Here is a 27,984-nt window from a genome sequence, read left to right as displayed (position 1 = left end):
TCTCGCTCCTTCTCCCTCGCTCTACGTGCCGGTTCGAGAGTTTCTACCGAACAGCGTTAAATGTGATATTTCTTCGGTTGAAGTAAGAAGAGCCCCCGGTGTGATCGCGGTCCGTCTGTCGCCCGATCCGTGGCCCTCCATTTTTTTTCCCCGTCTACCGAGTAACGATCGAATGCCGGGGACTGGCGCGTTCGTGCGCCCGCGATACCACCAGCGTGCCTCCTTGGTGCACCGGAGAACGAACTGATAAATCGCACGCAGTGGTTAACGAACTAACGACAGTGATCGGTTATTAGCGCGTTGTTAGAATGCGAGCGACGCGGGTCAGTGGATACCGGGCTTTATGCTCCGCCGAAAACGATCGTTCCCGGTGATCGTTCTATCGTACGTCGTTCGTGCGTTCGACGACGATGCCCGCGGTTCGTCCGTGACCGTTATTTGAATCGTCGTCATTCGTTCAGTGATCGTCCGCGGTACGGTTTTCGTTCGTCGTGTTTCCTTGAGCTGGCAAGTTTACAAACGTTCCGTCGCCCGATACGATGTCGTTACCGCGGGGTGTCGGTCTTGGTGTCGACGTGGGCCAACTGATGCAACACCAGCAACAGCAGCAGCAACATCACGTGCTACCAGCCGCGTTCTTCCTCCGTGCCAGTGCCGAGAGATACCAAAGGACACCGAAGTGCGCGAGATGCCGTAATCATGGTGTCGTTTCCGCATTGAAGGGCCACAAACGGTATTGCCGTTGGCGGGACTGCGTGTGTGCAAAATGTACTCTGATCGCCGAGAGGCAACGGGTGATGGCTGCCCAGGTAAGTAAAGTGTCACGTTATGTTTCCTTCTGCCAGAAGAACTCTTTACCGCGAGACGCTATATTCGTAATTGTCGCATTGGGTCGGAAAGTTTGTAGCAAAATTCAGGTAAAATTGAAACATTGTAAGTGACGAGCAAAACTGGTCACAGTTTACGCATTTGTGTAAACGCAGTAGTAAATTTTGAAACTGTAACATTGTATGTCGTTGCTTTTTGGTTCTAAGACTGTATCTATTTTTTCGGGTGTACTTTGTACTAATCTTCGACATTCAGATCGATTTTACCTTATTCTTCCTGGACTCTGATTCAAATATTCAGTTGATGTCGATGTTCTATAATATTCAGAGTGTTGATGAATTTTATTGGAATTTTCTGTAAATGGCGCCTAGGTCTATGACATTGTAGGTTATAATGATGTTTGTGGAAAGCGCTACGAACTTTCCGAATAACCCTCGTTCGCAACAAGCTTCCGTTTACGTATTTGTAGATTTATCTGTGAAATAGAATCTCTGTGCGTATCTTATCGTTTTATTCCGAGACCGTCGGCCACTCGAATCGACGGATCGCTCGCAAAGAAGCAACATAAACAATGGCGGGGATGATCAGGACACTTATATCGAGGCAAACATCTGGACTTTTAACGGGGATTCTGAATTATTTTTTAGTAGATTGAATCAGGTTTTAATAAAGATATTATTTGACGTCTCTGTTAAACATTTTTAATTCAGAAGTAGAGAGAAGTACTGGTAGTTGCCTGTAGGAAACGTGATAGAAGCATTCTTTTGTAGCGTGTGTCAAGGGTGCAGTTTTCTTTCCCGCGACTTCGTGAAATGAATCAAGGAAGTGTGAACTGATTCAATTAGAATCAACGAGAGGGTCTCTTGAAACATGACTTCTCATATTGTTTCGTATGTTTGTCGAGTCGGCAAGAAAATGAGAGAAATGTAAAAACGTTCGTTCGTGTTTCTGAATACTTTTTATCGTATCTCATATGTTGTTGACTCTTACCAATAGCAAAGTCTCATGTACATTTCCGTCGCTCGCTGTATAAAATAAAGACCTATACTCTATAGCCCTAAAATTCGAATAGTGATAATGTTGGAATAATGATTTGTAGCGTTCGAATATTTGTCAAATTTGAGTAGTAAACTGTTTAAATAGTTCCTCTTTCAATGTATCATTCGCATTTTCAATTGCGGATGAAGTTACGAACATTGTTCCTTGATCCTAGATCGTAATACTATACGCACTCGAGTGCTTTTGAATTACTGGTCCTCTTACCCTCCTATTGGATCATCTTGATATCGGAGGCTTCGTGATTGCACCTGTATCGTATCTCGTAAGATATCTTCGAACGATATATCTCGAAAGCGACCCTTCGACCTAAGGTCAAATCTGATTTAACCCCAGAACGATCGAGCCACGAGTCCTCCATCTTTTTATTCTTTCTAGTGTTAATGATCTAACTCCATTCGTTGATAGTAAAAAGTGGTTTAAAGTCTCGTTATCGTGTAGAAATCTAGAGAATCATGGAATTAGTAACGTAGACTAACTTTTCAAAGCATCTATTCGCATTTCATTTAAAATAGCGGGACAAAAGCACGAACCAGAAGGAAAACCGTAAACAGGATTTCGAGGTTAAGGGGCCTCTTACCTTCAAAGCTCGTAAAAACTGGGTCTTTTAAAGATTTATTTCAGAAAACTGTGAAGCCGATCAGTTTGAAACTTTACACGCGTGTTTTGCGTACTTTTAAGATTATGCAAAGAAAAATTACATAAATAAATATCGAGGACGTTAACGTGTTAAATACAGGTATCCATTTTCATCTAAATACTCTTTTAAAACGCTAAGCACCTTTCAGAATTCACACGTCGTATAAAACTTAATAAAACAAACATGTGCGTTGTTTGTTTACAATTAGTTGTTGGATACCTATACATCATTCATGTTTTCTGTAGCTCTTGCGTGCCCATTAGAACATACGACACTCGTATCTGTCTATATGCTTTTGTTTATGATGCTGTTGGGACTCAAAAAATATGTCTGGTTTAGTTTCAAGCAAATACTTACGAAAGAAACGCAATCTTGTGTCGTAATGCTTGATCTTTTAAAAAATTATTTCGTCGATCGTCAGTGTCAGTGTTAAGACGCGATTTCAATAAGACAACACTATACCAGTGTCCAGTGTCGCCTGTTTGTGTTTAGAAGCAGTGGCGGCGGTTGCATACTTGGTGATAGTCTCGAGTAATAGAAAGAGAGAATTTTTCAGTTCTGTATACAGGAAATTTGCAAGAATTAACAAAGAAGATTTTGTCTGTTTTCATCAATCATAAGAAAATTAGATACGAAATGGTGGCGCCTCGAGTAATAGAAAGAAAGAATTTTTCAGTTCTGTATCCAGGAAATTTGCAGGAATTAACAAAGAAGATTTTGTCTGTTTTCATCAATCATAAGAAAATTAGATACGAAATGGTGGCGCCTCGAGTAATAGAAAGAAAGAATTTTTCAGTTCTGTATCCAGGAAATTTGCAAGAATTAACAAAGAAGATTTTGTCTGTTTTCATCAATCATAAGAAAATTAGATACGAAATGGTGGCGCCTTGGTTTGTTTTGAAGTAAATGTTGCCTCGGTGGAATCATTAATCGTCTTCTCCCATGGTTATCAGGAATTTTAGCTAATGGACGATGATTTGCAGGTGGCGTTGCGGAGGCAGCAGGCCCAAGAGGAGAGCGAGGCGCGCGAGTTGGGCCTGCAATTGCAATACAATACGGGCAGCTGCACCACCGCCCCCGTTCTGCCCAGTGCGGCTAGCGCGACCACGCCAGCTGGTAGCCCGCCCCCGCACCCGGCCCACGTTTCCAGCCCCGGCGGTTTGGCGATTCCGGCGGCGGCGGCAGCCGCAGCCGCGGCCGCGGCCGCACACATCCAGACGCAACTCCAGCATCAGCAGCCAGACTGCGGCCTCCTGCAACGGAAGAGGCTCCCCCAGGACGAGTACCGGCAGCCCAAAATCGAGAAACAGGATCCGATCGTCGGTGGAATTGCAGGTGAGTGGGCGTCAGGACCAAAGGGTATTCCTAGTTAGCATTAACGCGTTAAAAGCTAGCAAACTCGCGATGCGCAAGATAAGGTAGAGTAAGATAGACTAGGATAGAACTGTGGGGTCCGTCGCTTCCCAAACTCGCCACCAGAGGGTCCGTTCCTCTCACGAGCACTCGACCGACCTTCCGTCTGCATATATTCGCTCTTTGACCGACTCCCCCTATGCTTTTCTTTCCATCTCAACCACAGGATGATGAACCAGAGTTATTAACACTAGATTTATGGTACGCAATTTGACGCATTCAGATTCTAAACTTAACGTTATAGGACTCATAAATATTGTTTGTTAGCAATTTATGTTGAATTGAATTGATGTAACGATATGGATGTATACTCTAATTAAAAGAAAAAACTGTCAACGTAGCGAATTATAATAAAAATATGCGCAACGAGTGTCCGTAAACCTAGTGTTAACCAAGAATAGAACAAAAATGTATCTATCGCGGATATGGAGACCTTACTACTGTAAGAACCGGGGGTTTTCTGGTGAGAATTAAGATCTACTCCTCCCTTGCTCGTGCAAGCCTAGCCATCGAGTCATCTTTCTATGGTACATGCAGCGACGACCGTAGATCGACACAGATTTAAAAGGCTGCCTAGACGTTCGAAGAATGCTGGTGCGTCGTCCTGACCAAACAGGTGGCGGGTTAGCGTCGCGGGGCAACCGTTCACCGGCCAGAAGAACGAGAGCACTCGCGGCTCCGTTCTTACGGGAGCGAACGGCACGCGTGTGCACTTCACGGAGGGCGAGAACGAGCCAGCAAGGAGAAGTCTAGAAAGGAGCGAAGGGTTGAGCGCGGAGAGAATTAAAAGCCGCCACTAACGAGTACGACTTCTGCTTTGAGTGGTATAATAAGGGGCCCCCGGGAGTTTGGCCATTATTTACTTAACATTATGGTCTCTGGCCACTTGCCCTATTTAGCCGTGTATGTTCACGCACGTTCCTAATGGGCACTCGTACGCAACTCATGCGTGGCCGAACGCATGCGCTTTCTCTCTCTCTTGGTCGCGTGCCACATTTCTGCCCGCGTCACCCGTTTCGCGGAATCTCGAAAAAAAACAAAATTACGATCTCAGCTCGCCTCCAAGAAATTTGATCGACGAAAGAGTAGAAGGAAACCACCGGTTTCATGGTGGACGATAACCTTGTTAGAAGTTTAACCCTTTGTGGTCCGGAGAACGCTTTTAATATCTCGTTCCAGCTGGTGTACGAGCTTACGAGACCAACGAGAAGCTAATTCTCAGTGAATTCTTTTGCATGGTTCGCGTCTCTTTTCATTTTCTCTGCCCTTTACATTCGAGCCCTACTGCACTATTATGTTTCTCTTATGTGGAATGATTATACATGATTATAGTGGTGGATTATAGTTTACTTAGTGACGTATCGATAGCCTTAGAGTTTTCTGAGTGAGAACCACTAGCAGTTCTACAGGCGAAACTTTAAACGTTAATAACTTTTTAACGAAGCCTCGATCAACAAATTCGTATTCTTGATTTTCGTCTTGTTTCGGCCTCTAAAATCTCCCATCAAAATTTTATGTCGGATAATTGGACTATATCTACACATGAAGTGATAAAAACGAGGAATATAATTACACATCTCTGGCTACACGTTATATTTGTGGTAAAGAATTTTTTTCTCGAAAGTGCGTAGGATTTCAGTGGTATGTCTATTGACCAAAAATTATTGTAATCGACCCCTGCAACCGAAAATAATTTTTCCAGAACGATTTGAAATTTTTTTTTTTTCGTCGAATTTACGCACCTAATTAGATTTTCGGTAAGGAATTTTTTTCTCGAAAGTGCATAGGATTTCAGTGGTATGTCTATTGACCAAAAATTATTTTAATCGACCCCTGCAACTGAAAATAATTTTTCCAGAACGATTTGAAATTTTTTTTTTCGTCGAATTTACGCACCTAATTAGATTTTCGGTAAGGAATTTTTTTCTCGAAAGTGCATAGGATTTCGGGAGTATGTGTAATGACCAAAAAGGATTGTGATTGACCCCCGCAACCGAAAATATTTTTTCCAAACCGATTTGAAATTTTTTTTTTCCGTCGAAAAATTTCACAAACTTTTCGAATTTTTTTCTCGAAAGTGCATAGGATTTCAGTGGTATGTCTATTGACCAAAAATTATTGTAATTGACCCCTGCAACCGAAAATAATTTTTCCAGAACGATTTGAATTTTTTTTTTTCGTCGAATTTACGCACCTAATTAGATTTTCGGTAAGGAATTTTTTTCTCGAAAGTGCATAGGATTTCAGTGGTATGTCTATTGACCAAAAATTATTGTAATCGACCCCTGCAACTGAAAATAATTTTTCCAGAACGATTTGAATTTTTTTTTTTTCGTCGAATTTAGGCACCTAATTAGATTTTCGGTAAGGAATTTTTTTCTCGAAAGTGTATAGGATTTCAGTGGTATGTCTATTGACCAAAAATTATTGTAATCGATCCCTGCAACCGAAAATATTTTTTCCAAACCGATTTGAAATTTTTTTTTTCCGTCGAAAAATTTCACAAACTTTTCGAATTTTTTTCTCGAAAGTGCATAGGATTTCAGTGGTATGTCTATTGACCAAAAATTATTGTAATCGACCCCTGCAACCGAAAATAATTTTTTCAGAACGATTTGAAATTTTTTTTTTTTCGTCGAATTTACGCACCTAATTAGATTTTCGGTAAGGAATTTTTTTCTCGAAAGTGTATAGGATTTCGGGGGTATGTGTAATGACCAAAAAGGATTGTGATTGACCCCCGCAACCGAAAATATTTTTTCCAAACCGATTTGAAATTTTTTTTTTCCGTCGAAAAATTTCACAACCTTTTCGAATTTTTTTCTCGAAAGTGCGTAGGATTTCAGTGGTATGTCTATTGACCAAAAATTATTGTAATTGACCCCTGCAACCGAAAATAATTTTTCCAGAACGATTTGAATTTTTTTTTTTCGTCGAATTTAGGCACCTAATTAGATTTTCGGTAAGGAATTTTTTTCTCGAAAGTGCATAGGATTTCGGGGGTATGTGTAATGACCAAAAATTATTGTAATCGACCCCTGCAACTGAAAATAATTTTTCCAGAACGATTTGAATTTTTTTTTTTTCGTCGAATTTAGGCACCTAATTAGATTTTCGGTAAGGAATTTTTTTCTCGAAAGTGCGTAGGATTTCAGTGGTATGTCTATTGACCAAAAATTATTGTAATTGACCCCTGCAACCGAAAATATTTTTTCCAAACCGATTTGAAATTTTTTTTTTCCGTCGAAAAAATTTCACAACCTTTTCGAATTTTTTTCTCGAAAGTGCATAGGATTTCGGCGGTATGTCTATTCACCAAAAATGATTGTAATCGACCTCCACAACTAAAAATAATTTTTCCAGAATGTTTTGAAATGTTTTAATTTCGCCGAATTTTTTCACCTCTTATATGTAATTACATATTCGGATAACTGGGTTTTTAACGAAGTCTCAATCAAGAATATTCTTAATTTCCATTTGACACCCTGTATACGTGTTCAATCTTTCCTCCAAACGTTGTTGTTCATTGGACAAAGATCAACTTCAACTGTGTAGTATAAAATTCAAAATGACCAAAATCTAATCTGACTAAATTTGTTTTTTTCTTATTCTGAACACGTGTCCGCGGACAAGGGACTTGCATCGGACAGAAATCACTTTTCGCGGGTATTTTTTTCAATCCTCCGCCGTCGGAGGTCGAGGAACGCAAGAGGCGCGTTCGGTTAGGGGATGGAAAGTTCGATTTCGCTCGGTTTCAATTACACCTACGCTCCTGTTGTTCGCGTTAGCCGAGCAGAAGGCGTCTCCCCTCCCCTTCCTACCCCCTGAAAAGTCGAGGGTCGCGAGTGCGGAAGATGTCTCTCCGTTCGATCTTCGAAACAGAGTGCTTACAGTAGTGTACAGAGGAGGCGCGTCTTCAGTCGAGAAGTTTTAGCCGTAATTGAATTTCTCGGGCCAGTGCCTACCACCGCGGGGGATTCTCGACTGGTTTGTTGGTTGGTCGGTCTCTGTATTCTTGCTAGGTCGGAGATCCCGAGGTTGCCAGGAGAGGGTTGATGCACTCTCGCTCTCTTCCTCCTCGTGGAAAGAGAGAGCCAACGCGATACGGTATTGTACATCTTCTGGATGCGATGCCGTTTGTGTTCTGCGCTAGCTGGAAACCCATCGTCCTTTGAATTGGCCAAGTTTCCTTCTGGCTTAAGATCAGGACTCTCGATCGCGCGAAGTCACTGTACTTACCAGACTCCTCCCTCGAAACGATCGAACGTCCGTTCTTTCGGGCTTGCATCGCGCACGGTGTTAATATTCATCGATCCTAGTGCGATTAGTATAGTAACGGAAACGTTTGGTCGAAAATCGCGCGATAAAACTGTCGGGAGTCTCGTTTTGATCGAGTAAGTGGAAACCCCGGGCCAATTTGGATGGCACGCATGTCAGTCTCGCGTATCAAAGGGGCCAGGACGTGCACCGGCAGTCATTACGTCGAAAAGGAGGATGCAGAGATTTGGTCTTTCCAGCGGATTCCCTGAAGTAGGGAGGATACGGCTTTGTAGAGTCCCGGTACACACGCGACCGGGAAGAACCGTTCCTTTGTGTGTGCGTGTGCTGCGCACCCTTTATCCCGAAGGATCACTCCCGGGTGCTCCTTCGTCTACGGGGACCATTATCCGGCAGTTTCTCACAGTAGAAGCTTCTTCGAGTGTCCAAGAAACTTTGTGAAAGACCGGTCCGCTTCCGTTCTTCCTCTTTCGTGGCTGCGGAGGACACCAGGAAATTATTTCACTCGACTGTGTACGTTCCTCCCTCGCTGCTACGCTTCCACCACCGCGCGAACGGAACGATCCTATCGCTGGAATAGTCGGGAACGAAGGTGGAATAGTTTTAACGAAGAAACATCCTCGAAATTTCAGATAAAGGATATTTGTAACGGGATGAGTCCTCAAACTGTTCCACTTTGATTTCATCGGGGTTTCGTGGGGCGATACAGGTTCTCAGAGAACGACGAAAGCCATTTTTAAAACTTTCTTTCTGTCTCGTTTTCAAAGATGGCCGACTTTCGCGGGTCAATTTCTAGCCCTTAAAGTGAATTTGAACGGTGGAAAAAAGAAATTGAGATATACATAGCTATCTATACAGGGTGTTCGGCCAACCCTGGGAAAAATTTTAATGGGAGATTCTAGGGGCCAAAATAAGACGAAAATCAAGAATACCAATTTATTGATGGAGGCTTCGTTAAAAAGTTATTAATAGTTAAATTCAAAAATTTCAAATCGTTCTGGAAAAATTATTTTCGGTTGTGGGGGTTAATTATAGTCATTTTTGGTCATTACACATACCCCCGAAATCCTATACACTTTCGAGAAAAAAATTCCTTACCGAAAATCTAATTAGGTGCCTAAATTCGACGAAAAAAAAAAATTTGAAATCGTTTTGAAAAAAATATTGTTAGCTGTGGGGGTTAATTACAATCATTTTTGGTGAATAGACATACCCCCGAAATCCTACCCACTTTCTAGAAAAAAATTCCTTACCGAAAATCTAATTAGGTGCCTAAATTCGACGAAAAAAAAAAATTTCAAATCGTTCTGAAAAAAATATTGTTAGCTGTGGGGGTTAATTACAATCATTTTTGGTGAATAGACATACCCCCGAAATCCTACCCACTTTCTAGAAAAAAATTCCTTACCGAAAATCTAATTAGGTGCCTAAATTCGACGAAAAAAAAAATTTCAAATCGTTCTGAAAAAAATATTGTTAGCTGTGGGGGTTAATTACAATCATTTTTGGTGAATAGACATACCCCCGAAATCCTACCCACTTTCTAAAAAAAAATTCCTTACCGAAAATCTAATTAGGTGCCTAAATTCGACGAAAAAAAAAATTTCAAATCGTTCTGAAAAAAATATTGTTAGCTGTGGGGGTTAATTACAATCATTTTTGGTGAATAGACATACCCCCGAAATCCTACCCACTTTCTAGAAAAAAATTCCTTACCGAAAATCTAATTAGGTGCCTAAATTCGACGAAAAAAAAAAAATTTCAAATCGTTCTGAAAAAAATATTGTTAGCTGTGGGGGTTAATTACAATCATTTTTGGTGAATAGACATACCCCCGAAATCCTACCCACTTTCTAGAAAAAAATTCCTTACCGAAAATCTAATTAGGTGCCTAAATTCGACGAAAAAAAAAAAATTTCAAATCGTTCTGAAAAAAATATTGTTAGCTGTGGGGGTTAATTACAATCATTTTTGGTGAATAGACATACCCGCGAAATCCTACCCACTTTCTAGAAAAAAATTCAGTACGAACGGAACTTTAAACTTTAATAACCTCTTAACGAAGCTTAAATGAACAAATTGCTATTCTTGATTTTCGTCTTATTTTGGCCCCTAGAATCTCCCATTAAAATTTTTCCCCGGGGGTGGCCGAACACCCTGTATATGCTCTACGTACCTAAGAAATTTCAGAATTATTTTAATTTACAATTATTTTTACGTGTATTTACAATACCACTTGACCTCGACGCAAGATTTAGCGAGAAAGAATTTCCATACTCTTTCCAATAATATTCTGCAAACGTCGAATAAGAAAACCGTCCAAGTTTTAGATTCTTCGCGGTTCTCGGAGGCTCTCGAAGATTTTCGTGAAAATTTTGCTCGAACGTGAGGGGTCGAAGGGTCAAGGTAACGTGGCTCGAAGCACTCGTAACTCGAAGCAACTTCATATTTAGCGCGTGAGTTTGCCGTGTACGCGTCGACGTGAGGACTCGCGAGTACGCTATTCGAATATTGAAATTCATCGTTCCGCGGGAACGAAATCCCCCTAAGCGCGCGCTCGTTCCTGGCTACTTATGTTTTAGCGACGTGCCTGGCAACATTGTTTGCAAAGAGTCAGCACGGCTTCGCGGAACATAGACAGCCACGAACAGGACAGGCTTTAGATCCCGGCTGTACCTATTTGCATAGGTGTAGCCGCTCCTTCGAATGCACGTACACGTGCAACGCCGCCGTGGAAGCACGTTTCTAAGTATGTTTGAACAAAACTCCTGCCAGCGTACCCTTTCTAACCTCTGGCGAACGTTTGCTCGTCCATGATCGTCCGAGGACTCGCGATCTCGATCTTTGGCGAACCCGGGAAATCCCCCGTCACGCTTTCGACCGTGTGCCCAATATGGAATAGCATAGCGAATTTAGTAGATCTGGATCATTTTTGGAAGGCTCCGTTACTCTGATATTCCGAATATCCCGCGCTTCCTTTGTTATTCGAATAGAATTTTGCCTCTGTCTAGAATCGTCACTGTAGCACGAAATTGCACGCTAAACCCAGGGTCTCGAAACTCCGTTGAAGAGCCTCGGGGTCGATTATCCGTGGATCGAGGAGAAAGATCGCGATAAGCGATACCTTTCGACTCAATTAAAGAGCGCGCAACTGTTTTGCCCGCGGGATGTAACAGAAGAAAGAAGAAGCCCTTTCGCGGTGAAGTACATATTTGATTAACCGTCGCTTCTTTTCTCTCTGTTTCGAGAGAGGTTTTCTACGGCTTCCGAATAATATTTTTTAAATTGAAGGCGAAAAGCGATCCACCGGGTAAGAAAACCATCGAGAATGAATATAAAACACTTTGCCGAACGATGAACGCCGGTCTCGTTTTTTAATCCATCATTTCTTTGCGCTCTCGCCTCTTTTCTTTACATGCGATCGGTCGTTCGAGAGAATTCGCTGGAACCTGTGATGCAAAGATGCATTTTACTCGATACACTCTGCTTACGCGAAAAGAAGTCTGGACTATGTCGACATCTCCACGTTGAAAGGCTTCTGTATCGAGAGATACAATTCGTTTAAAATACCTAATAATTGCTAGTGAACCTGTAATGCAAAGATGCATTTTACGAACCTCGATACACTCTGCTTACGCGAAAAGAAGTTTAGACTGTATCGACATCCCCACGTTGAAAAGCTTCTGTATCGAGAGATACAATTCGTTTAACACTAGGTTTACGGTACGTGTCAATTTGACGCATTCAGATTCTAAACTTAACGTTATAGGACTCATAAATATTATTTGTTAGCAATTTATGTTGAATTGAATTGATGTAACGATATGGATGTATACTCTAATTAAAAGAAAAAACTGCATTTCAATGCAACTGACAACGTAGCGAATTATAATATAAATATGCGCAACGAGTGTCCGTAAATCTAGTGTTAAAATACGTAATAATTGCTAGTGAACCTATGATGCAAAGATGCATTTTACGAACCTAGATACACCCTGCTTACGCGAAAAGATGTCTAGACTGTATCGACATCCCCACGTTGAAAGACTTCTGTATCGAGAGATACAATTCGTTTAAAATACCTAATAATTGCTAGTGAACCTATGATGCAAAGGTGCATTTTACGAACCTAGATACACCCTGCTTACACGAAAAGATGTCTAGACTGCATCGACATCCCCACGTTGAAAGGCTTCTGTATCGAGAGATACAATTCGTTTAACACTAGGTTTACGGTACGTGTCAATTTGACGCATTCAGATTCTAAACTTAACGTTATAGGACTCATAAATATTATTTGTTAGCAATTTATGTTGAATTGAATTGATGTAACGATATGGATGTATACTCTAATTAAAAGAAAAACCTTCATTTTAATGCAACTGTCAACGTAGCGAATTATAATAAAAATATGCGCAACGAGTGTCCGTAAATCTAGTGTTAAAATACGTAATAATTGCTAGTGAACCTATGATGCAAAGATGCATTTTACGAACTTCAATACACTCTGCTTACGCGAAAAGATGTCTAGACTGTATCGACATCCCCACGTTGAAAGGCTTCTGTATCGAGAGATACAATTCGTTTAAAATACCTAATAATTGCTAGTGAACCTGTGATGCAAAGATGCATTTTACGAACCTCAATACACTCTGCTTACGCGAAAAGATGTCTAGACTGTATCGACATCCCCACGTTGAAAGGCTTCTGTATCGAGAGATACAATTCGTTTAAAATACCTAATAATTGCTAGTGAACCTGTGATGCAAAGATGCATTTTACGAACCTAGATACACCCTGCTTACGCGAAAAGATGTCTAGACTGCATCGACATCCCCACGTTGAAAAGCTTCTGTATCGAGAGATACAATTCGTTTAAAATACCTAATAATTGCTAGTGAACCTATGGTGCAAAGATGCATTTTACGAACCTCGATACACTCTGCTTACGCGAAAAGAAGTTTAGACTGCATCGACATCCCCACGTTGAAAGGCTTCTGTATCGAGAGATACAATTCGTTTAAAATACGTAACAATTGCTAGTGAACGTAGAATATTTCTGAGCGCGATTAAGAAAGAATAAAAAGCAATGTTAATGGATAAAAATGTTTGAAATGGACTTTCGGGTCGCGTTTTCGAAGCGAATGCCCGACAGTGGTGGCGTAACAAGAAATTCCCCCGGGGGTGCAAGGTCCACGAAGCGTAAGGAGCGCGACGAGAGGAGTCGTCGTCGGTTTTCCAACCGGATCGCGGCGATGAGGCGCGAGGAGGGCAGAAAAGGGGATGCTAGGTGGCGAGGAGGAGGAGGACGAAGAGTGAAAAGAGTCAGAGGTCGACCCCGTGCCCTCCCCCGTGGCCCCGTTGGCGTTCAGCAACCGTTTACGAGGCATAAACGCCGAAACAAAAGGCGGCTGGGCGCGAAACAATTAAAAACGTTACGCCCGATCGCTCTCCACCGTTCTCCCTTTCCCCTTGATTTTTTTTTTTGTCCCTCCGCCTCCTCCTCCCCCCCGTCGGTACCCTCCGTCGTCCTCGTGTCCCAACGATCCTCCCTCGTGCCCTCTCGCTCGCTCTCGGTCTCTTTTAACCACCCCTACGCGGCCCCATCGAATCCGTCGAGTATATACATCCATCCCTCCTGGTCGTTTTCACCCCTTTCACCGGTGCAACACGAAAACACACGGACGGTTAAACCGGCGCCCACACATTCCAGCCACCTCCCCCTCCCCCGGAAACAAAAGGGAATCGCGACGATTTAATGACTGATCGGGCTGTTGCTCGCTGTTGCTGTCGCCGCGGCGTTGCCTCAAGGACTTTCTCTCCTTCGTCTTCCGCTTCACGGATCTTCTTCTTCTTCTTCCATCAACGTGGTTCCCTTTTCTGCACTTTGGGCACTCTGTCTCGTCTCTTTAACTACAATGCCCCTGTCTTCTCCGTTTCGTCGGCCCTTTGGCGTCTCCTCCAACCACTATCTTTAACCACTTTCGTTTCAACCCTGCATCATCCATACTCGATTAGTTAGACCAAAGTTTCGGGTAAACTAATATTTTAATCCCCCCAAACGTCCCACGGACCAATCGTCAAATATATCCCGTGTCCCTTTCTCGATTCCCTTTAAACCGCCTCCATTTTTCCTGACCACCGATTCTTTGCATCGCGCGAGTCTCCCTTCTTCTCCCTGTTTTTTTTCCCTTTTTTGTCTTGGCCTGGGCTCTCGATAACTTGCTTTTCTTCGCGCCCCCGAGCCCATCGGAGCGGCGATTTTCCCCGCGTGATTTTTCCCGGCGTGAGCCGATCCCCCCGAGGGGGGGACGGTGCTATTTTCCGGGCGTATCGATACGTAATAATGAGAGTCCTTTCTCGTTGCTCGGCCCCCGTTCTTCCGGCGGTGGCGCGTTGCACGCCGGAGCGCACCGATTGCGGCTGCCTCGTAACTGGAATATTTCGCACGACCTCGGGCTCCCGCTTTTCACGGCGTCGTCCCATCGGATTAATTAATCTCACGGCGATCGGGCCTGGAATGTTTTCCGCGGAGGCGACCGATCAGGGCCACGACGAAAGAAATGAGAGCTGTATTTTACTACAACGGAGGACCGATAATGCGAACCGAGCGGGACCCGATCGCTGCCACCGTCACTGAAGATCGAACAACGAGCCAAATCTAGGGACTTTTTTCCGCGGTGGTATCGAAAAGAAACCACATTCCCTGTGCCCACAACTTTAATCGGTCGATTATTTCGTCAAAGAGATTAAAATCTGTTCTCTGTTCTAAGATATTCACTAGGGATATTTGAGAAAACCTAGAAGCACTAACAAAGGACCATCCCGAGGTGTAAATCTTCAATTTTGATGAAACTTCGCAATTATGTAGTTCTCATGAATCTATTAGACACGTATTTTTTTGTAGCTGCTAATATTCACTTTAAGGGGTTGAAATCAGCCCTCAAAGTTGGGGGTTCAAAACATACTTTGTTGAATATCTCGGAAACTATTAGAGATAGGGGTGATCGATCAGGGCCACGACGAAAGAAATGAGAGCTATATTTTACTACAACGGGGGACCCGATCGCTGCCACTGAAGATCGAACAACGAGCCAAATCTAGGGACTTTTTTACGCGGTGGTATCGAAAAGAAACCACGTTCCCTGTGCCCACAACTTTAATCGGTCGATTATTTCGTCAAAGAGATTAAAATCTGCTCTCTGTTCTAAGATATTCGCTAGGGATATTTGAGAAAACCTAGAAGCACTAACAAAGGACCATCCCGAGGTGTAAATCTCCAATTTTGATGAAACTTCGCAATTATGTAGTTCTCATAAATTTATTAGACACGTATTTTTTTGTAGCTGCTAATATTCACTTTAAGGGGTTGAAATCAGCCCTCAAAGTTGAGGGTTCAAAACATACTTTGTTGAATATCTCGGAAACTATTAGAGATAGGAGTGACCGATCAGGGCCACGACGAAAGAGATGAGAGCTGTATTTTACTACAACGGAGGGCCGATAATGCGAACCGAGCTGGACCCGATCGCTGCCACCGTCACTGAAGATCGAACAACGAGCCAAATCTAGGGACTTTTTTCCGCGGTGGTATCGAAAAGAAACCACATTCCCTGTGCCCACAATTTTAATCGGTCGATTATTTCGTCAGAGAGATTAAAATCTGTTCTCTGTTTGGCTAGGTGGTAAAATTTTTCGGCGAAAAAAAAAATTTTTCCTATCGTTTTAAAAAAATTATTTTTGGTTGCAAGAGTCGATCGCAATAATTTTTGGTCATTACACATACCCTCGAATTCCTACGCACTTTCGAGAAAAAAATTCGAGAATTGTGAAATTTTTCGACGGAAAAAAAAAATTTCAAATCGTTCTAGAAAAATTATTTTCGGTTGCAGGGGTTAATTATAATCATTTTTGGTGAATAGACATACCCTCGAAATCTTACCCACTTTCGAGAAAAAAATTCAGTATTGGCGGAACTTTAAACGTTAATAACTTCTTAACGAAGCCTTCATCAAGAAATTGGTATTCTTGATTTTCGTCTTATTTTGGCCTCTAGAATCCCCCATTAAAAGATGAAAAAGGTAGTGCAGTTACGGACACACAGAAACATTCAGAAAGGCACCCTCAAGTAAGATGTCATTGTCCCAACCCTCAAAAGTTTAGTTTACGACCTCGCTATATTTTGGCCCGGACTATACATAAGTGTACCGACGTAATTCTTTTTTAAATAGTAGTATTAGAGAAATTTCGTGTAACACGATGATTAATCGTATGAAAATGTTTTTTGCGTCGGTGGAAAAGAGCGATTCGATTCGTTTGAGAAATAAGGGACGTCGAGCTAGTTCGCAGAAAGGTAGAGAAAGGACGGAGGACTCCCGAAGTCGCAAACAGCCGGTTATTTTACGATCTTCCGAACAATGGGAAATGATAATTCATAGTGGGTGGTTTCTACGACCCTCGCCATTACCCGGGGCTCCGAAAGGCCAGAGGCTCCAAGTCCGCGGCACCGTGGGGTTATACGGGCGAACCGACACTGCTGGTGATAACTGTAACGCCTCGAAGGGTTATTTATTGCGAGAATTTCGCGGTTGCGCCCGTCCAACCCCTATTTTTCCATTCCCGACGGAATACGCAATAACGCTGTGTCATCGTATTCTCTCTTCGCTTCGTACACCCCTTTTTTCGCGCGACCGCCATTTAGGGGAATAAGTGGTTTCCGAACTCGATTCGAATTATAAGAACGCCTGGGAAATTTCGTCGGGGTATTTGGGAAAAAATTTAGTAATTCTTTTAACGCTGTTCTTCGCAGTCTTCGCTGCCATCTTTTATTCTTTGTTCAGCCTTCGAGGCAACCACTGTGTATCCTCTGTATTTGCATTCTCAATTTTCTACAGTCGTCATCGTTATCTTTTCTTCCTTCTATCGTTACTGTTATCGTTATTAGCATTCTGCACAAATTAATAATCGAGGTTAAGCGAGAATTTGTAGCCAAACCCAATTCACCACCTCACGCGCTAATCATGCACCATAGATGGCGTTCCCCACGGATAGCTCCCCAGAATGTTAAAATGCAAACGGATAGTCGACAGAATTAATATATTTCATTCTTTGGTCGTACGGAAATCACCAGACGTGTTACCACCACTGAAATACCGGGAACATCCTTGTACGAGGTGGGAGTATTCTTAGGGTAACAGCCGCGATTAATTAGACGTCCGTGGCGTACAAGTCCGCAGGCACTCTTGACCGATGACAAGACGCACTCGAAGCAGATACACACGGGCTGGAGCGTGTGCACACGTCCGTGTTGTTGTAGGTCTACGCCCTAACCCGCGCCGCGGCGTATCAGCGTACGGTGGAGACAGACGCGGACAATGGAATCATGCGAGGACAATGCCGAATAATTTAGAATGGCATATAGATATCGGGAGCTTCCGGCCTACGGCGGCGCTGCATAATAGAGAATAGGAGTAATAGGACACAGGCTGCAGGGCAACTGTGGAGGACACGAAACATCCCTATAAATTAGGCTTAGGCTCAGCCACCCCACCGACCGACCCACTGTTCGTTTCTCGATACAACCTCTTCTTATCGCTACCTTCCACTGATTGGAATTTCGAACGACTCGTGTCTGCTCCAGTGTCTAGAAAATGGCGGATTATACCGAGTCTGATTAATAAACATTTCTGTTTCTGGGAAATTTTAATTTTCAACAAAGAGATTGATGCAACCATCAACAGAGCTCCCAATAGAATTAATACGAATATTTATATAAAGATCTGTCAGCTCAAGTATTAGATATTAATATCATCTGTGACTACCACAAAATGGACGTTTCTACGCGGCCACCCCACCGTTTGTTTCTCGATTCAACCTCTTCTTATCGCTACCTTCCACTGATTGGAATTTCGAACTCCTCGTGTCTGCTCCAGTGTCTAGAAAATGGCGGATTATACCGAGTCTGATTAATAAACATTTCTGTTTCTGGGAAATTTTAATTTTCAACAAAGAGATTGATGCAACCATCAACAGAGCTCCCAATAGAATTAATACGAATATTTATATAAAGATCTGTCAGCTCAAGTATTAGATATTAATATCATCTGTGACTACCACAAAATGGACGTTTCTACGCGGCCACCCCACCGTTCGTTTCTCGATACAACCTCTTCTTATCGCTACCTTCCGCTGATTGGAATTTCGAACTACTCGTGTCTGCTCCAGTGTCTAGAAAATGGCGGATTATACCGAGTCTGATTAATAAACATTTCTGTTTCTGGGAAATTTTAATTTTCAACAAAGAGATTGAGGCAACCCTCTATAGAGCTCCCAATAGAATTAATACGAATATTTATATAAAGATCTGTCAGCTCAAGTATTAGATATTAATATCATCTGTGACTACCACAAAATGGACGTTTCTACGCGGCCATAAACGACGGGTTAATCGTATCGTAAAATTAGGCACTGCCTATGTATTTTTCAAGTACTTTGTATCGCGTACAATGTCGAATGAGGGATTCCGTTCGTCCACGAACTGGTAATAAATCGTCTAAGGTTACACACAGGGGTAGGCGCCGGTTCCTCGGGCGTTGAAACGAGTTTTATTAACTTTCTCGATCGTCTCCGAGTACCGACGAGTGTATAGGGATACGTTACACCATAGACACCGAGGAGAAGTTAGATTTCGTCGTGTGTGCCCCCGACGGGCGAAGCAGGAGAGAGAGAATAAGAGATTACAATAAATTGCACGCACCCTTCTCGAAATACAAGACAAGCTCCGATACAGGGAACGGCAAAGAACGGGAAAAAGATTCCTCGTTCGCGATACTGTGTTCCCTTTTTCTGTTGCGTCGCGTTTCATGGGCGTGACCTATCACAATAGTCTCCGTTTTCACACCTTTTCTTCACCCTATTGATTAGGGAGCTATGGAGCTTTACGGATAATCCGTTCCCGGTTGGCAAATCGGTCGCGAACATGCTACCGAGTCTCAGATTTCACGACAATGAGTTGATTTCTCCATTGAACGTTTCCGAACAATTTCAGAACACCCATCGTTTATTAAATAGAAAGAAATGAATTTTAAATACCTGTACACAAGGGGAGTGGTTATAAATAATTGTAAATCTTTTCGATTGACTTTTGACTTTACGAAACGTTAGGTATCTCCTGAATTATCGACCGTCTGTACCCAGAAAACCCCGGGTACCATTAGCTCCTCTGAAGCTCTATTGTGCAAAAGCTCGTCACAGAGTGGGTGTTGGGCTTCGGGACGTTTGCTAGTCAGCGGAAAGGAATGCAATATCCGGGGGACGGTGTTAATGTAGCCGCTGGACGGTCGGAAAATTCCTATCGAGCGTCTCCGTCGGGCGAGTAAAATATCTCCGTTCGCGTCTAGTTTCTCCCTCGGCCAGCCGGATTATGAGACAGTTATTAAAATATCATTCTTCCCGGTGACCCTTGGCGGCATCTCGACCCCGAAATCACCCCTCACGCTCGACGCGTATCCGCAAACAGGGGCGAGAGTCGTCGGTGCTCGCGCTACGTGGGTGGTGGTCCCCGTGTGTATCCTTTGCACGGTCCTGGCCTAACGAAGTGCATGTTTACCGTGTCCTTGAAGCGGAGGGAGGCTTCCTGTACGCTCCCCGGCGAGGGCGTGTTCGAAAGAAACGATTAAAGAAGGGTGCTTCCGACTTGGATGAACTTTTTCAGCCCTGGGACGAGCACGAATTATCAGAGCATACGTTATACAGGGTGTTCGACCAGTCTTGGGATTCTAGAGGCCAAAATAAGACGAAAATCAAGATTATCAATTTCTTGATTGAGGCTTCGTTGAAAAGTTATTAACAAAATTAAATTAAAAAATTTCAAATCATTCACGGAAAAATTATTTTCGGTTGCGGGGGTCAATTGCAATCATTTTTGGTCATTACACGTACCCCCGAATTCCTACGCACTTTCGAGAAAAAAATTCACCATTGAAAATATAATGTCTGACCATAACTGTTTCTTCCCCTGAAAATTGAACAATTTCAAAACGTTCTAAAAAAATTATTTTTAGCCGGGGGGGTCAATTACAATCATTTTTGGTGAATAGACATGCCCTCGAAATTCTACCCACTTTCGAGAAAAAAATTCGAGAATGTGTGCAATTTCTCGACAGAATTAAAAAATTTCAAATCGCTCTGGAAAAATTATTTTCGATTGCAGGGGTCAATTACAATAATTTTTGGTGAATAGACATACCCCCGAAATCCTGCGCATTTTCGAGAAAAAAATTTGAGAAGGTGTGAAACTTTAAACGTTAATAACTTTTTAACGAAGCCTCCATCAACAAGTTAGTATTCTTGATTTTCGTCTTATATTGGCCTCTAGAATAGAGTAATGGAACTTGGACCGATCTGAAGACTCGAAACAAAGTAATGAAATATTTTTCATACAAAATCCAAGTATCGTACGCGATAGGGTCGGTTGCCCTAATATGGAATACTAAACAATATTAAAGAATCGTGATTTTACCATCTATTGGCGACGAATGCAATCGATTACGATTGCCATTTGTTGCAACTAGCATATTGAATATCGAAGAAAATATCGCAGCCTGAATTTTTGCAAGGTGATCTTTTACCTAATATCATACATAATATTGGGTCTTTTCCGAATGGAGTCGGGCCAAGTAACTTTCGTCATTTTCCAAAACGGTCCCGGACCATTTTCACCCCTCCAAGAGGAGCGTAGCGCACTTTGTGCCGGTCTGGGTGCTCGAGGTTGTTAGAAATAATTGCGAGAGGCCCGCGTACGCGCAGGTTCCTCGTCGCTGAGAGTTATACACCGGGTTCGAGAGTGCCGTTATAACGTGCTGAGGCGTATACGCGTGCACGGCCATTGAGCCCTCGTCAATGCGTGAAAGAATCCCCGCGGCCAACCCCCGGACGGGGGTGCGTCGACCGCTGAAGAAAGTCTGCTCCGGCTGACCGCTCGTTAAAAAGTTTAACCGGCCGTTTATTAGCGGAACAGAGCGAGACGGATGTAGGGCGAGGAAATGTAGCCTTCCACCCTACCATTTCGCGGACGCTCGAGACCCGCTTCATCCCCTGGTTTCCACCCCCTCGCCTCTCCCGACCCCTTTCTCTTCATGGGTTAAATCTTGACGCCGCACGCTTCCGATAACAAGGTTGCCTTCGAGTGCCTCTCTCTGGCAAACCATGGGGATTCGTTCCCGAGCAACTATATAACAAGTGTCTCGATGTTTAAGTTAATTGCTGCGGTTCTCGTTTCTCCTCGGTTTCGACGCGTTTACCTTTTCACTGGGGGGAAGCTAGCTTATTGGAAGGACGTACAGTCTTCGATACATAGAGGTGCAACTAGGAAGAAAATTTAACCTTGGACGAAATGTCTTCTCAACGCATTCACTGTCTGTAGCCCATGTATGGGTCATAGCACCACGCTATTGGATACGCCGCTGCGAGACTGGACAGTGAACGCGTTCGACACGGTCTGCAGACTGCAGAAGAAAGTGTTACCTATTCATTATCGATAACGTCGCAAAGTACGATAGTTTCTCTTGAAAATAAGCGTAACCCCAATAATAAAGAATGTTTTTTAACAAAGTTACTGTTCGAAGAAACCGTCTGTGTCGTTTATTTTGTGTTTGAACGCGTATGCAAGTGTATAAGACGACTATACCAGGATTTTTAAACTACAAGTATTTCTCGTCCAACTTGTTTGAGCTAACGGGAAACGAATTCTACTTGGAATGGAACTTGACCCGATGAAATTTATAGACACTTTGCTCCGCGAACGATAGATCAAAGCGTATGTATTACTGTATGTTTGTGACGATATGTTCCTCGAGTTAACTTCGTATTTAACTTCTTGCAAAACGTTGCGCGGACGAGACTCGCTTGAAAGCAACGCCGGTACGAGGCACTTTAAATAAGACACACGAAGAAGCGAAAACGCGCGTTGCGCAATCGAGCTGTGTTTGAAGAACAATTTGCGCGCGTGTCATCCTCGAAAGTTAATTACTGTCGCGGTTGGCTGAAATGTTTTTTAAAACCTCGCGATTCCAACGATCCTCGAAGATCTAAAGAGATTTATCGTTGCCTCTTTGCCACTCCGAATAACAATAGTTCCAACGAAGCATTTTAATTTCGTTACAACGGAAATCGTACATTTTTATCGTTTAAAGCTTCAACAAGTAACGGACATCTTGAAACGAAAGGTGCTGTCTCGTTTCCAAGCGCGAAAAAGCAGAAAACGTTCGGGAAAGGTCCTGGATAATAGTTTCCTGGCTCGAATATTTCCCTGCAGATTCTCGATAACGAGCCCCGGTAACGACCACGCGCCGTGGAGAAAATAAACGAGCCGAATCGCGGTTTTCCGTTTCACTTGAGCCCAATCGTCCCCGCAGAAATACAAGTTTCGAGCCGGCCTGGTAACGACGACCGAAGAAACTTAAAGGGCGCCGGGACTGACCGCATTAAAGTCTCCGCGACTCTTCAGCGCGCCGGAAATACACGAGTAAATAATTATGGCTCCCAACAGCGCTGCCCGTCGGTGGTTTCCGTCTTATTATTTCTAAACAGTCGAATACTTTCGTGTACGAATCTGTGCGCCATCAGTGTCCGTAAATCCAACGTTAAAGATCGTTTCTAACATTCCCACAATAAAATGGCTTCATTTCATAGTAACGAAATCGTCACACGCTTTGTACCGATTCCGCAAACTGTCCAACGTGGGTACCCGGTGCTACGAACAGGCCCCATGCCTGGTAAATACCGGGCGGTCCCCGACAATAAAAGATGCACAACGTTTTTTCAAGGGCGTCGAGGATTCGTAAGAGTCGATTCGGCGTGCGTCGTAGAACAATACAAAGTGTTTGCTCGATGGAGAATTTCATAGGTATTGTGCGTAACTAACGCGTGCTTTTTCTTTCGTTCTTTGTTTTCTTTTTTTTCTCCTTTCTTCTTTTTCAACCCGGAACGATACGTGTTTTGTTCCAGGCACAAAGAGGTCGAGAATCTCTGAGAGCACTACGGGAACAATGCTTTCCACGAGCGACACCGGTAACGAAGACGACCGTGACTCCGACTCCGGCGGAGAACTTCTTGCTGACCGTCCATTGGGTGAGATTTCTTCTTTCCTTCCCTTAAGGTCTGGGTTAAATGCAAGACGATTCGAACTAGCGATCGTCGGCTGGAAACGTGATACTTAGGGTAGCAGGATTTACATAGACATTTTATAGACTCCGGAGTTCTTCAAACTTGTTATACGAAGGCTATTTACACAATCAATAGTAAATATGAGCTGATGATTTTGTATCTTAAACACTGTTCAAAATCAACGTCCTCTCCCTTATTTAACCGTATGTATCGTTCGTGCAACAGGAGTGGCGACGTCGATCGGACTGACGGACAACGATACGCCGAGGAAGCGGTCCAGTAGTCTGAACGATTCCGAGGAAGGAAGTCCGGAACCTGGTTCGCAGAGTCCGACGCACACGCCGCCACTGACGCCAGCACTGACCCCGCAAAGGGAAGACACGCCGGCGCCAGAGAATCTCAGCCTCCGCAAAACCGGAAGTCCCCAGCAAACCCAGCAGACCCTGCAACCGGTGGACCTCGTGCAACCCAGACCCAGCCCCCCGCTACCTTCGCTGGCGGTGAGTTGAGTCCCTCGATAAGCTTGGCCTCCTTTGGTTAGTCTTCGTTTTGGCATAAAATATTTCTCGAGCAATTTTAATCTATCAACCGTCGATTGCCACCAAGACAGTGATAATAAAGTACTATCCAGTGATGACTTGATGGCTAGGCGACGTCTCACACGCATTGCCATTATTGGCTGAGCTGCTCACAACTGCAATTCCATCGCGTGACAAAGGACGTGAACGAAACGTATAGGGACAAAGTAGGACAAAAATGTATCTTTCGCGGTTGTGGAGACCCTACTAACTATGCAGCGTGACGTCAGAGCGAAGACCTCTCCTTGCCCTTGCCCCGTTTAGTTTGTAGGTGCCTAGCCAACAAGTCATCTCTGTATAGTAAGAGACTCCGACCCAGTTGGTTCGAGTTCGATTCATGGGATAACTACGCAAGTCTTTTTCCTCTTGATTTTGTTGGATGACCAACCTGATGACTCAATGCGGATAAGCATATCGAAACCGCTGCGTCCAAAATAACCGAGTCAGTCTTGTTTCTCACATTTCTATCTTAAGTAATCCTGGACGAAGTACACAAATGTCTCATCCAAGACGAGTCATCGACAGTCAGTCATCAGGTACTAAGGGTTACCGACATCCCCTCCTCAGCGAAAAGCCTAATATATGAGGACCAGCATCATTAGAGCACGGGCTTTTTACTTTCAACCCTATTGCGATCCCAACAATATAGATAAATTTTAATAATGAAATTCACGCATAAGTATGGTAATTAACATTTTGAATGATGCCCCTTTGTATTTATTAAAATGTATAACGTACATGGAAGTAGTTTCTCCCGTTTCAGGCTGCAGCGACGGCGGTGCACTTTCCACCGTACGCGCCTCTTTACGGACCCGCGGCAAGTTCCCTCTACTGTTCACCGGCCCTCTACCAGCACCACCATCACATGCCAGAGCCCCGCGAGATTCAGATGCAGATGCAGATGCAGATGCAAAACATCCAACAGTCCTGCGGTCTTCAGTTGCAGCAACAGCAGCAGCAGCAACAACAACAGCAGCAGCAGCAGCAACAACGGTCCCCGGTGGACGTTCTGCTGCGAGTCTTTCCGGGAAGGCGTCGCGCGGACGTGGAGGCTCTGCTGCACCGGTGTAAAGGTAGGGCCCCAGCAATCCGATATTCGCAGACAGAACTCGATATACCCGGTGGCCAGGTCCCTTTTCAGAATCGTTCTCGAGTTTCAATTCTAAACCGCGGAGAGCAATTAGCAACCCTTGGAATTAGAACCGCGAATGTTTTCGAGGGTTAGGTCCTCTTCGCGCTATACGGGAAGTTCCCCTAGTACCGGACGCTTACAGTTTTTTTTAAATCGTTAAAAAAATATTAAGCAACGAAACTTTGGTTAAACTTTGGTATAGAATTAACGGGGATTCACAGCTACGACACTGAATAGTCTTATTTGTTGCTTTCTAAACAAACCACGCAAATGGTGTCCAAGTTCGAAGAACATCCCCGAACGGACCCAATTCGAGTCGATTTGAAAGTTGTAACCCAAGTCAGCCCTACCCTCTCTGTCCTGGCGGAGGGTTTCGTTGACAAAGAACCCGAACTCCCGACAGTATCTCGCCATCAGAAAGAAAGCAAGCTGTCTGTGTCGCAGGCGACGTAGTCTCCGCCATGGAGGTGCTGGTCTGCGAGGACAGTCTGCAACCGAAGTCGGCGTTCTCACCGCTGGCGGGCGCGTTGGCGTCGGCGGCGGCGGCGTCCGCGTCGGTCTCGGCCGCGTACGCGACCCGCGCCGCGTACTGCACCACTCCCATACCCTCGACCAGACACAGGTTCCTGGCGGCGCCTTACGCGGGCACCGGTTACCTGCCCACGGTGATCAAGCCGCCCAATCAGAGCCTGCACGCGAACGGGACCGGCGACGCCTATCGGGAAACCAGTCCCGACGACGCCAGCGACAAGACCAGCTACTCCGAGTGACCTGACGACGCGCAGGCTGCCACCTGGTCTTACCTGCAATAGCCGTGGGACGACGGGCTGCTCGGGAGGAGGGACTTCGATCGGGCAAATGGCGACGGAACGAACGCTCGATGAGGGATTCGCGGTCGTCGCGGTGCGATACCAACTTTTCAGAGCGATCGAAGGACGTTGGACGGCTCTTGGATGATCGTTCAAGGTCGACGGTGCATCCTCCAGCCTATGGGGGGCGGTCGAAGATGGCGGACCAGCGACGAGTTTCTCGGTGGAATTTTTGGAGCAACGTCGAAGAGCTCGGAGAATCGTTCGAGAAGTGTGAGTTTATCCTACGATCCTAAGACGGTTAACGACGTTTGGGGAATGGTTGTTTGGAATTAATTTGAGATTAATTATGATCGAAGGATTTGGAAGGATGAAGATCTTGAAGAGTGGTTCTTATGTAAGTCGATCCCAAGTGTCTAGAGGAATTCCATTGACAATAATGCACCGGAGAATGCTCTTTAAGGAGTGATTTAGACGAAGGATTTGGATTGATGTTGGGGGAGATGTTAAAGAATGGTTTCGGAATGTAGCACGAGTTGAGCTTGAGTTTTTTTAATGGTGATCGCGAGATCCTGAAAATGGGGCTTCCGGAATTAGTTTGAAATTGCTGTCTATCTAGCAATAGTCAGCAAAAATGTCCAAAATTTCCACCTTGGTTCCTTGACTTGCAATTTAATAGAATCGACTATTTAGACGAAGAATGCATATTTACTGTTGATCAATGTTATTAAATGCTTTACGAAAGGCATTGTTTTCAAACATCAATTAAAGTTGACATGTTTTGTTCCTGCTAAGTTACAAATTTTAATCGTCCAAAGGCATCTGATTGAATAATTTAGCGATTGAAAAGGTTGCAAAGAGTCGGAAGGAGAAGTTCCGGTGACGCCATTGGGCCGCGACGAGAAAGGGTCGAAATCGAGTCCCAAAGTAGAGTTATAGTTCTACAAGTGTTCGCGGATGAGGTTCCCCGAACAGAAAAACTTAGTTTTCTTCCGGGAAGGGTCAGGCGTATTAATAAATGATCTTCTACGTACTTAATCGCAGTCGAGAACGAATCGAAGTTGAAAAAGATGCGAAAGATGTTTCCTTAGATTCTTCCTGGCGCGTCGAAGTCGCCAGAGGACACGGAGAAGACTTTAAGAGTAACTTCCTGAAAAATACACTTCGTACTAATCCGTTTCTTCCGACCCGATGTTTCGAAGAGAACGGGCAAAACGTATGTTAAAACGAATAAACGAGCCGCGTCGTTTCTGGATGAAAACGAGCGGCCGCGTTGCAACGAGATATACCTTTATACATGTGTAGATAAAAATCGACCGGTAATTAAGAAGTATGTGTGTAGGCAACAAAAAAAAAATAAATAAATAAATAAATAAAAGAAAAAATGTATCGTCAGAATAAAGGTGAAAACGGATACTGTAAATACGCGTGAACCGCTTTAGCTAATCCGCCATTGTATTAATCGAAGCAGCTGTCGACGTGGAGTATGTTAGATCGTTAACGTCGTATACAAAGTAAAAGAATGAGAGAGAATGAGAGAAAGAGAATAATAAAGAAACGCGTCTTAACGCGGTTCGTTCCAGGAGCGTGTGCATATAACGACGAATTATACATAAGTGTTTGCCTGTAAGTATAACGGCTCTAAGATGTTTAGATTTGCCGGCGACCGGACGCGTCGTTCTTTGTAGTTACCATATGTTATCCGAAGAAATGTATAGACGGAATATAAGAACAATAAATAAGATATTGATACTCCACTCGTTGCCTCGGTCGATCCGAAATTTTATTCGCCTCTCGACAAGTTTATAAACTGAATAACAATTTTTATTTTTATTCTCAAGAGCAACGGGGCGTGTCGCAGCCAACGACCATCGACAGATCCAACTGGGAACTCTCTGTCCAACGGATACAGTAAGTTGAACAAATCTGAAATTTTCGGCTTGAAAAATCCAACCTTTGCATGATTTACATAAGTCTTTTTTATTGTTCAGTGATCTTTCAGTGGCCTTCTCGAGGAACGCGAGTCCAACTGGTAAGTAAACATCATCCCCCTTGTGAAATTGAGGAATCGCTAAACCGAATTAA

General features: G+C 43.7%; 1 protein-coding gene across 1 annotated transcript; it reads left to right on the top strand.

The window, feature by feature from the left end:
* The first annotated feature begins 6 nt into the window (after positions 1-6).
* Positions 7-27,613, top strand: Dmrt99b (doublesex-Mab related 99B). Its single transcript, XM_076766248.1, has 6 exons — positions 7-809; positions 3,508-3,859; positions 23,222-23,344; positions 23,606-23,880; positions 24,722-25,031; positions 25,535-27,613. Exons 1-6 carry the CDS (start codon positions 540-542, stop codon positions 25,858-25,860), a joined length of 1,656 nt encoding a protein of 551 aa, XP_076622363.1. The 5' UTR covers positions 7-539; the 3' UTR covers positions 25,861-27,613.
* Positions 27,614-27,984: the final 371 nt, after the last annotated feature.

The sequence above is a fragment of the Colletes latitarsis genome, chromosome 6 (assembly GCF_051014445.1).
Source record: "Colletes latitarsis isolate SP2378_abdomen chromosome 6, iyColLati1, whole genome shotgun sequence".
Taxonomy (NCBI): Eukaryota; Metazoa; Arthropoda; class Insecta; order Hymenoptera; family Colletidae; genus Colletes; species Colletes latitarsis.
The sequence above is the reverse complement of the archived record's forward strand: the minus strand, read 5'-3'. Positions and strand labels throughout refer to the sequence as shown.

Excerpts from the sequence above, each read along its gene's own strand:
- Dmrt99b (XM_076766248.1), top strand. The coding sequence starts at position 540 with ATGTCGTTACCGCGGGGTGTCGGTCTTGGTGTCGACGTGGGCCAACTG. Across the intron at positions 3,860-23,221 it reads GATCGTCGGTGGAATTGCAG|GCACAAAGAGGTCGAGAATC; the intron begins GTGAGTGGGCGT and ends GTTTTGTTCCAG. Across the intron at positions 23,345-23,605 it reads TCTTGCTGACCGTCCATTGG|GAGTGGCGACGTCGATCGGA; the intron begins GTGAGATTTCTT and ends TTCGTGCAACAG.